Source organism: Pyricularia pennisetigena, assembly GCF_004337985.1.
Source record: "Pyricularia pennisetigena strain Br36 chromosome 4 map unlocalized Pyricularia_pennisetigena_Br36_Scf_9, whole genome shotgun sequence".
Taxonomy (NCBI): Eukaryota; Fungi; Ascomycota; class Sordariomycetes; order Magnaporthales; family Pyriculariaceae; genus Pyricularia; species Pyricularia pennisetigena.
In genome coordinates this window covers 450,658-460,403 of record NW_021940921.1, presented here as the reverse complement: position 1 = coordinate 460,403, position 9,746 = coordinate 450,658, and the positions used below count along the sequence as shown (strand labels likewise).

At 53.5% G+C, this 9,746-nt stretch overlaps 5 protein-coding genes across 5 annotated transcripts; 3 read left to right on the top strand and 2 right to left on the bottom strand.

The window, feature by feature from the left end:
- Positions 1-553: 553 nt before the first annotated feature.
- Positions 554-2,029, top strand: PpBr36_10175 (uncharacterized protein; the record flags this gene model as incomplete). Its single annotated transcript, XM_029897288.1, has 2 exons — positions 554-739; positions 827-2,029. 2 exons carry the CDS (start codon positions 554-556, stop codon positions 2,027-2,029), a joined length of 1,389 nt encoding a protein of 462 aa, XP_029744422.1.
- Positions 2,030-2,408: 379 nt separating this feature from the next.
- PpBr36_10174 (uncharacterized protein) lies at positions 2,409-2,579 on the bottom strand (the record flags this gene model as incomplete). The annotated part of the gene is made up of 1 exon (XM_029897287.1): positions 2,409-2,579. One exon carries the CDS (start codon positions 2,577-2,579, stop codon positions 2,409-2,411), a length of 171 nt encoding a protein of 56 aa, XP_029744423.1.
- Positions 2,580-2,958: 379 nt separating this feature from the next.
- PpBr36_10173 (uncharacterized protein) lies at positions 2,959-5,371 on the top strand (the record flags this gene model as incomplete). Its single annotated transcript, XM_029897286.1, has 4 exons — positions 2,959-3,172; positions 3,232-3,363; positions 3,463-3,582; positions 3,654-5,371. The coding sequence occupies 4 exons, from the start codon at positions 2,959-2,961 to the stop codon at positions 5,369-5,371; spliced, it is 2,184 nt and encodes a 727-aa protein (XP_029744424.1).
- Positions 5,372-5,855: 484 nt separating this feature from the next.
- PpBr36_10172 (uncharacterized protein) lies at positions 5,856-6,882 on the bottom strand (the record flags this gene model as incomplete). The annotated part of the gene is made up of 5 exons (XM_029897285.1): positions 5,856-6,221; positions 6,321-6,479; positions 6,621-6,667; positions 6,766-6,799; positions 6,880-6,882. The coding sequence occupies 5 exons, from the start codon at positions 6,880-6,882 to the stop codon at positions 5,856-5,858; spliced, it is 609 nt and encodes a 202-aa protein (XP_029744250.1).
- A 1,084-nt stretch (positions 6,883-7,966) lies between these two features.
- PpBr36_10171 (uncharacterized protein) lies at positions 7,967-9,108 on the top strand (the record flags this gene model as incomplete). Its single annotated transcript, XM_029897284.1, has 2 exons — positions 7,967-8,360; positions 8,450-9,108. The coding sequence occupies 2 exons, from the start codon at positions 7,967-7,969 to the stop codon at positions 9,106-9,108; spliced, it is 1,053 nt and encodes a 350-aa protein (XP_029744425.1).
- Between the last annotated feature and the right edge of the window lie 638 nt (positions 9,109-9,746).

The following is a 9,746-nucleotide window of genomic DNA, read 5'->3' as shown; positions in this document are numbered from 1 at the left end:
TTTTTTTTTTTTTTTTTTTTTTTTTTTTTTTTTTTTTTTACGCTTCAAAATCAGAACCGTTTCAAACCTAGTATACATCAGTCCACGGCAGTAGTTGAGGCAAAGACGCAGCGGCCCACCTCCAAACGGGATGTCCCGCAAACGTGGGGCCAGTCCAGGATCATTCGCAGGATGTAGAAAACCGCAAGCAATCTTTTTTGCTTTTTGCATTTGATGTATTGGCGAGATTGGAGGACTGCGAGATTTATGCAAAATACGCCGGTCTATTAATTTAAACATGAACTTAGAACGATGGGATTTGCGTCGACGGTTTACTATTACCGGGCAGCCAGGTCCATTCTGTGGGCCTATGATGTCTTCCTGTCCCCCTTATCGGCTCTACTTCCCCGTTCGAGGTTGGTCCTAAACTCAACTCACATTGTAATCAACGGTATTGAAACCTTATTTTTTTTTTTGCAAGGGGTAGAGTAGATATTTTACTGATGGAGGGCGACATTGTGCGATCCTTGGACGATGGGAACTCGTTCCTGGTGACATTGCATCCTCGGGCAACATGTTCTTTAACAAGATTTCGATTGCTGCATTGGCGACGGCAGCCATTGCTGCTCAGGCCGCAAGTTCTGCCATTGACGCGGACGTCGTTGTCGTTGGCGGAGGCACCTCAGGGGCGTACGCAGCTGTTCGGTTGAGTCAAGACTTTGGCAAGAAAGTCCTGGTCGTGGAGAAAGCCAGTGTCCTTGTACGTACAATCAGACGGCAAACATGGATAAATAACCTTTTGGTGTGGCAAACACGATCGCTCACATTCCATGTCACTATTTTGCAGGGTGGCCATGCCAACACATGGTATGATCCGGCGACCAAAAAGCCGTTTGGCTACGGAATTGATGTCTTTGACAACAACACCGCTTCTGTCAATTACTTTGCTCGCTTCAACATAGCGACAAAAGCGCCAACATCCGACACTTCTGTACCCATCTCGGCGGATTTCACAGATGGAACCCTGGTCAACTACACCGCTCCCGCATCCGCCGCCGCGGAGGCTGCCTTTGGCAGGTGGCGGGAGCAGTGGAAACGGTTCGAGTCTCTCCTGCTGCCCGTAGGCACCGAGTTCCCCACGGGCGACGCCATACCCGCCGACCTGCTCCTGCCATGGAAGGACTTCGCGCGCAAGTATAACCTGGAGGCTTTCACCCCGAGGATATGGACCGTTATGGGCCTGGATGTCAACACGGCCCTGGTTATCGATGTCTGGAAGGCCTATTACCCTAGCAACGGGGGCTTCGTGGCTGCCTCGGGCGACAACCGGGAGATCTATTTCAAGATCCGGGACTTGCTGGGCGACAGTGTCATGTACGAGTCCGAGGTCGTGTCCAGCACCCGATCTGACGCCGGAGTGCGACTTGTCGTCAAACACAAGGACGGAAGCACGTCCACCGTCAGCGCCAAGAGGCTTTTGGTCACCATCGGGCCCGACACAATGGACAAAACTGCGTTCGACTTGGATGACAATGAGACGGCCGTTTTGCACTCGACCTGGGGCAACCGCTGCTACACTGGCATCGTGTCCCACCCATCCCTGCCAGCCAAGACCATCACCAACACCGACCCCGCCGCCGCCGGAGGCAACTTCCTGGCCTACCCTACCACGCCGTACTTGGCAAACTTTGTCTACAGGGCCAACTCGTCGTTCGGTCCAGTCTTTCGATCCCTGGTGATCGCACAAAAGGAAACGAGCTTCCAGGACGCCCAGAACATCGTACGCGGCTCCCTGCAGAGGCTCATGGATGCCGGAACAGTGCCCAAGGGAGATGTGAACCAGTTAAAGTTTGAAGCGTTTGAGGACCATGGCATTCTGTACAGACGCTGGACTCCTGAGCAGCTGCGTGCTGGTATCATAAACCAGGCAAACAAGCTGCAGGGCCTCCGGTCGACTTGGTACACGGGAGCTTACTGGATGAATAACAATGCCGCCATGCTTTGGAATGCTACCGACACCATTCTGCCAAAGATGCTTCAAGGAATCTGAGTGTGTACAGGCTAGGGGTACCTTTTGTCATCTGATAGCAGACAGCGCGATGCAGCAATTGGCATTAAGGTTTAGAATAGTTCGATTTGATAAATAAAAGTTGGTTGCGAACGAAACTATGAATTGAAGGTATCGCTTGTGTCTGTGTGCAGTAGCAGATGGAAACGGCCGTGTACTTTTCTCCACTTCACTGTTAGAATGCACTGGTAAACCTTATTAACCAGGCACCAGGTCTTGGCCAGCCACCCTAATTTGTGATTGGTGAGATCCAGGAAAAGTTTGCAGCTGGCGGAGTCCGCTTGAAAAGTGGTCTATTTAAAGGCCTCTATTGCCCGCCCTTCTCTCTTGACCTCTCTTTGATCTCTTTCTCTCTTCATACTTACCTTGTTGGCCGAGTTCCGTGATCAAGAAGACGGAGCCGGAGAACGGGAGACCTGCATTGCACACCGTGGCGTCGACCGTTCTGGTTTGTCCTTCGGGGCCAACCCTGGCGCAATTTTTGATAACCCACCTCTTTTTTCATTGTGTGCGCCGCCTTGAGTGGTGTCATGAAGAAGATGAGCTTGGTGGTTTTTCTGGGGGAGTTGTAATGCAAGAAAAATGGATGTATTGAGTTTGCGGGGTCTGGGGACCGCAGGTTTAGATTCGATCAAGTTGTGTTTGGTAGTTAGCTAGCGGTGCACAAGCTTCAGTTGTAAACGACGCAGTTGATTGACATTGTGAGCCCTGTCATGCTTGTATCGTCGGAATTGGGCCCCGCGATGGTGGGCAGTCATTTTGGCTCTGGTTGATCCTGCGCTACCCCTCTAGGCTCCAGGAAAGTTCGGCTTCAACGTAGACTTTTTATCTGGACGCTCCATCTGCCATTAAATCTGTCGCAAACCGTGATTTAGTTAGTTTGCTGCCCACTGCAAACAACGCCTACCACTATGGCAGCCGAGGACATCACCAGCCTGCTGGAATATATGAACAGCACCAAACTTAGCGGTGACGATAACGACGATGCCCTTCCTCAAGATGTGAAGACACAGCGCACCCAGGGCCTCAAGACGGTTCTTGCCCGCGCACAGCAGCTCCGGCAACCAGGATCGCTTGACGATCTCTTAGCCATCACGCAAAAGCTAGCAACAGGCAGTCGTGACGGTCAGTTTTTTCCGACGGCTTTCAGACAACACGGCTGACCACGCTCTGGAAATGCCCAGCTTCATGGAGAACCCCCATCGGTGATTCTGGAATCTTGGACTTCTGCCTAGATTTACTCGCCGAACCAGATACGGATCAAGCACTCAAGGTCCAGGCACTTCGTCTTGTCGGCAACTCGTGCGCGGATACAGGTAGGCGTTGGCTACTGAACCTGCTGTGGTCCGTTTGACCACGTTTGTGTATCCGTCATGTTTGCGCTTGTATCTGACCTGCCACCCTGTCCCGCCTAGACGAAAACAGAGCACGGGTAGTCGATGGGGCATATTTTCCGCCGATAATCAAGCTTCTCGTCGAGGACGAACTTGTTCCATTTGTGATTCCTTCGTTGCACAATATTTGTATAGAATATGGTCTGTCAAAGTTCCCTTTACCCCTTCATAAAACCCAAGACTTTGCTGATGGGCATGAACACACCCTACAGAGCCTGCCCATGCGAAGGCGGCAGAGGCAGGCCTCTCTAGGGAACTTGTAAAATGGCTTCAAAGTCCACGGGTGGCCAAGGCACCACACCTCGTGGGAATTGCAGCAAAGACGATCGGCCTCCTCGCATCAACAAATTACGAAAAGGCCTCGCCGGATACACTCATCCCCATCACCCTCCTGCAATGCGCCTCGTTACCACATTCTTGGCCAGCAGCAAATTCACCACTCGACATTGAGGATTTTGTCAGCCTGCTTTGCACGGCCACGGCCTATCTAACCCCAGATCGGATCGCTACGGCATCCACATCACCTTCAGACTCATATGCCATCTACAAAAGTCTCGAGACAGCATGTACATGTTATTCGTTCGCAGACGCTGATGATGATGATATTGATGATGCCAACCAGCTTATCAACATGCGCAAGGCGCTAGTCGGTATCGTTGCCGACCTGTCCTCCCAACCAAGCTGGTCCGAGTCATTCTCAACATCATCAGACGGCAACCCGACCAAGTGGTTGGCCGAACACGGAGTCACGACCGACTGGCTTTCTAGACATCACTCCCCACTGCAAGAAGCCGCATGTCTCACGTTTGGAAATCTCGCCTGCGACGACGCCAAGACGTCCTGGCTTGTTGAAACCTTGGGCATCCACAAGCCGCTCATATCCTTCCTCGCCAACGAGTACCATTCTACGCCGGGGCCTGACGATGCTGCCCCGGGTGCGGTGCTGCATTCCGCTATTGGCTTACTCAAGAACCTCGCCATCCCCTCGGGGAACCGCCCAGTCCTTGGCGAGCACCTCCTGAGCACCGTCAACAAACCAACAGGCGACGACGGGGAGACGTCAACTACCGGCCTGCTACCTTTTATCTGGGCCCACAAAGACACTCAGCCGCAGACTCAGCTCGCCACGATATCTCTCTGCCGGCTGCTCTTGACAGGAACGCCCTCCAACGCCCGCCTCTTCTGCGAGCCCCTATCTGCCACCACGTCCTCTGACGACAGCACCACCAAGCAGCCAAGGACCCAACTCCACGCCCTGATCGACGTCTTCACCACGGCCCCGACAGAGCCCACAAAGACCGAGGCATCCCGCACCGCCCTCGCCCTCTGCAGGGTCCTGCACGGCGGCAGCAGCGGACCGGAAGTCACAATCCTGACTTCCCCGGCCTGGCAGGACTCTACGGCGCCTGCCGGGCCGCTCGGAAACTTCCTCGCCCGCCACGACGGCCTCCACCATCTGCTCGCCTTCCTGCTGACCCAAGCACGCTTCCCCGCGCTCCGCAGCGAGGCCTGGTTCGTGCTGGCGATCATGGCCCGCCGCGGCTCGGACGGCGCGCCGCTCGTCGCCCGTGCCCTGACGAGCAGCGCAGAGGCCCTGGCAGCACTGGAGCGCGCCGTGAGCCTCGGCCAGAGCCAGGCCGCCGAGGAGGCTGCCAGGAAGACGGAGGAGGAGCAGAACAAGAAGCAGCTCGCCACTGTGGATGGCGTGCAAGGGTTGGGTCTGGAGCCGAAGCAAGCGGACCCCAGGCAGGCGGCGCAGATGGCCAAGATCGATCGGGAGAATGTCCTGGTGCTGCTGGTTGAGCTGCTCAAGAGTGAGGCCGCGCTGGAGGTTCTGTCCGAGGAGTCCAAGACTAGACTCCGACAACTTATGCAGACCGGTGGCGAGATGGTGCTTGGTGAGCGGGAGCAGCCAGCGGCAGACGCGTAGCGACGGGAAGTTAGACAGAAAAATCACACATACATACACGTTCATGTCCTCACTAGTCGAGCTCAATCCTCACATCACCACCAGTAATACACCATCCGTGACCACAAGGCATCAAGTAGAAAGTGCTTTGCCTTCCCATTCATTCCGTATTCATTATCAGAATACATCTAGCAGACCCGCGATGCAGTGAAGTTTCTGAAACCATGCCCTGTGTTGCTCCGTGAAATAAACGGCCCTAAGAAACCACCACACCATGTTCTCCTAATTTTATTTTCCCTGGAGCAGACCGCGAGAAAGCAGAACCAACCGAGACTACCTTTAGTGTGATGTGCCTGTGACGAGCAGAGAACCATAACCACGTCTCGTTCGTTGCACCCCACACGCCCAAGAAACATGACAGAAAGATGAAAAAAGCTCCGAAAAAAATGACAAAAGGCGGCGACAAGGATAGAAAGACGTTTCTTTTTCATAGATGGTATCTTGTCTATTTCTTGGCCTTCTCCTCGTCGGCCTTCTCCCTCAGACGCTTCTCCCGCTTGCCCTCGTGACGGGCGTTGGCCCTGGCCTCGCGCAGTTGGCGGTATGCGCTCTTGTCCGACTTGGGGATGTCCGACTTGCTGATCTCGCTGACACCAACAGGGGGGACGATGGGGACGACGGCGGAGATCTTGTGGGCGGTCTTGTCGGCAACCTCGGGCTTCTTGCCCTTCTTGGGCATGACAACGAGCTTGGCCTTGTAGGCCTTGAGGCGCTCGACGTTGCGGGCGAGCGACTCCTCAGAGAGGTTGCGGCGGCGGCCATCGACTGAGATACCGATGGTACGGGCCTGGAGCTTATGCAGACCAGCAGCCTGTGAAAGACGTAGTGTTAGATCTATGTTTCGCCCAGGATTCTATCCCCCTACTGGCCGTAAAGGCTTTGCAAAAAAACACCACTGGGAACGCCGTACCTTGAGCTCGTCAAGGGTGAAGCCGCGGCCGAGGCGGGCACGGCGGTTGTACTTGATGGTCGGGCATTGCACAACGGGCCTCAACAGGTCGACGGGGCGAGGAGCGACCTTAGCGGCCTTTGCGCGGCGTGCGACTCTTCGCGATGCCTTCTTGCCGGGCTATTCCACCAAAAAAAAAAAAAAAAAGTCAGCGTTTGCTCGAGATCAGGCCCATGAGCAAGCATCTCCTATCCTATGCTCCAGTTGATTTGGCCTTGAGAATCATAATTCTCTCCAATTCTGAAATTCGTCGTATCGTACCTGGTCGAAGTGGCACCGGACGCGGCGCTGCCAGTCCTTGCGGAAGTCTGCATGTCTTCGTCAGTCTCGGTTCGAGCTCTTGGTATAGTGCCTTTCCATTCGAGTTTCGTCGTCGCTGGCTGGAGTGGGAGACGGGGCTACTAACGGTTGTGGGGGATCTGGTTGTTGTGCTTGATCGCCTATTTCGTTGAAAATCATGGATAGTCAGTATCTCTGGGATCTGGACAAGATTCATTCGTCACGATCGAGAAGGGCGTACCATTGTGAAGAATCCGCGACGGCAAGCTGTGGGTTAGTAGTGGTGCTGATTCTCAACGACGGCGACGTGCTCCTCCAAGATCGAATTGATGGATGTCTAGCGACCCGGCAAAAAGTTGCAGAGGGCTACAAAACCCTACAGGAAGTGGAGACTAGCTGATTGGCGGGCTAGGTGGGGTTGGGCAGGGCAAAATTTTGTGGTGCCTTAATTGTCAGGCTAATAGTAGGCTAGTCTCTCGCATGGTGTGTTGGACGGTGTTCAATCACGTGCGGCTGCCACTTCGATGTCATGTCATGTCATGTCATGCAGCCAGCCGGTTGGGAGCGTGTTGGGTTTGGTAGAATCTACGGATCAAAGTTCAAACCTGGTACTGAATTTCTGATCTGCTGGAGATTCTTCAGGTGCGGAGACATGTCTCTACAACATGTCTTCGTGTAAAATCAAGTCTGCTTCTCCAGCTCACTCTGGCAGGTGCTAAAGTGATATATTGCGACTACTAAATACAGCGGATTGACGCCTGTTAACTACGTAGAGAGAAGAACGCTTCCTGCAACTTACAGTTTCGACTTGATCCTAGGACCCTTAGGGGAAATCAATTAGCATCTTTGCTGCCCGATCAAAAAAACCTCCTCATTTGACTTCAATAAAACAAACGAAGTACTTCGATCTGGATCTGGTTGCATAAAGAAAGGCACACCTACAGCAATCAACATCTGTAAACGCAACGATTCAATCGATTCCCAACCAAGTGTCTGCAGCCGATCCTGTTGTGGCCCGTGCACCAATTGCAGCTAGCTCCCCAGAAGCTCCGCAGAAATCTCCTGACGCCAGACAACGAGCTTTTTTCTTCGAGCCAAGCTACCTCAGTCAAAATCGACGACGACAGCGATTGTCTCAGTCCATATTGTATCTCTTCTTCACCTCTCTGCCCGTTGTAATCTCCAATACCAGTTTTTGATCTACACAATCTTCTTTTTTTTTTTTTTTAAATTTGTCCTGTCTCTTTTCTCTGTTTTCACCCTGTTCTTCACTTCTCCTACAATCCTTCGATTTTTAATACTTCCCAAAAAAAAGTCTACAATAAACCATGGCCTCATCATCAGGGGCCAGGACGCCCCGGAGCGTCTCGGACGCCACCCGATTCACTCCTACTACACCACACGCCGCATCCAAGGCCGCCGAGTCCTCCAGATTCCAACCTCCATCATCAGCCGATGCGGCCGCCCGCCCTGTCTCATCCAAATTCAAAGACCCCAGGAGACCACCGCCCCAGTCGCAGCAACCTCCCGGAGGAGGCGGCATGCCCACGCCCGGAGCTCACATAAACGAAACTCCCGAGCAGCGCGTCGCACGCCTGCGCGCCCAGCACCTGGCTGCTCGCAACGCCGAGCTGACGTTCCTGGACAAGTTTGTCGACAGGAGCCGACCGATCCTGGACCGCGTGCACCGATTCACCGTGCTGGGGCTGATTGGTTTTACTGGTATGGCACACACACCCACTCTGCATATGTTTATGGAGAGACAGGGCTGAAGGAGTGTTTTCACTGACACTGGATATAATCCCACGCAGCAATCGCGACTGTCGTGACGGCCTATGCCGCCTTTGACATGATGGTGTACAATCGCAAACGTAAGAGCGAGTTCATAGCTGCCCAGAAGGAGATGGACGAGTCATCTCTGCAGGCCGCCCGTCTGGCCTATATGCGTGGCGACGCGACGGCCGAGCAGATCGCCCTGGTTGAGGAGGCCAAGGCCAAAGGTATCGACACATCCTTCTTCAGCAACACCTCCGCAAGGACAGCGACGAAGCCGCCAGCAGCAGTAGAGGCGACGGTAACACAACCCGAGACACCCTCGATCGACATGAACCAAACAGGTTGGCAGGCGGTCAAGGGATTCTTGTTTGGCGGACTGAAGACGGAAGATGATGTCGTCGCAGGGAAGCCCAGGACTGCTGCAAGCGACGCCGCGGCGGCCGCGGGCGGTATCGTCAAGACAGTCGAGGACAAGGCCAAGGCTGCTTTTGAAAAGGAGAAGGAGAACCAGGCCAGCGGCGGCATGCTGGACAAGATAGGAACTGTTGCAGCCGCACCGCAACTCGAAAAGGCCGCGAGCAGTATCCGCATGAGCAAGCCCAGCAGCAGCACCAGTCCTGCCACCGCAGCAGGTGACGCTGCGCTTGCGACGGATGCAGGCTCAACACCGCCGAAAAAGGGCTGGTTTTGGTAGCCCCGATGGCACCAATAAAGCTGGAAGGCGAAAGCTGTACTTGGAGATTGCTCGGACGCTTGCTCTCTGGGGGAAACAAGGAGGCTCTGTAAAATCTGTAGACGGGCATGGTAGGACAGGAGGAGGCTGAAGCCCAGAAAAGGCATGTACTCTTAGTTGTAGAAATGGGTATCACATGTGCATTACGATGGCGTCGGGGATTTAGTCCGTTTCAATAGAAAGTCAATATCTCCAACAAGACATTCGCATGGTCATGGAATTACTTATTGAATGACTTGAGCGAGGTCGATTGGTTTGTTGGATGGATGTAGACTAAACACTTCTTAAGACATGATGAAAAACTGAAAGTTGGTAATTTGTTTCGCTTAGTGACTATTCATATGTGGATAGCATATAATAGTGTGACTATAAACCAGATCTTGTGGGTGTAAGAGGGGGACAACGGCAACTATGGCCGCTTCCAATACCAGTCTGACGCTCAGTAAATGAAATGAGTAGTGATGGGTCCTAGCCTCCATTGAAACACCAAACGCCTTGAGTCCTCAACCAGGGACCCTCTCATGGGGTGCCCCGGTAGCAAAATGATATAAAAGAATGACTGGTATAACCCCAACTCCGAAAAAAAGGCCCGGAAACCC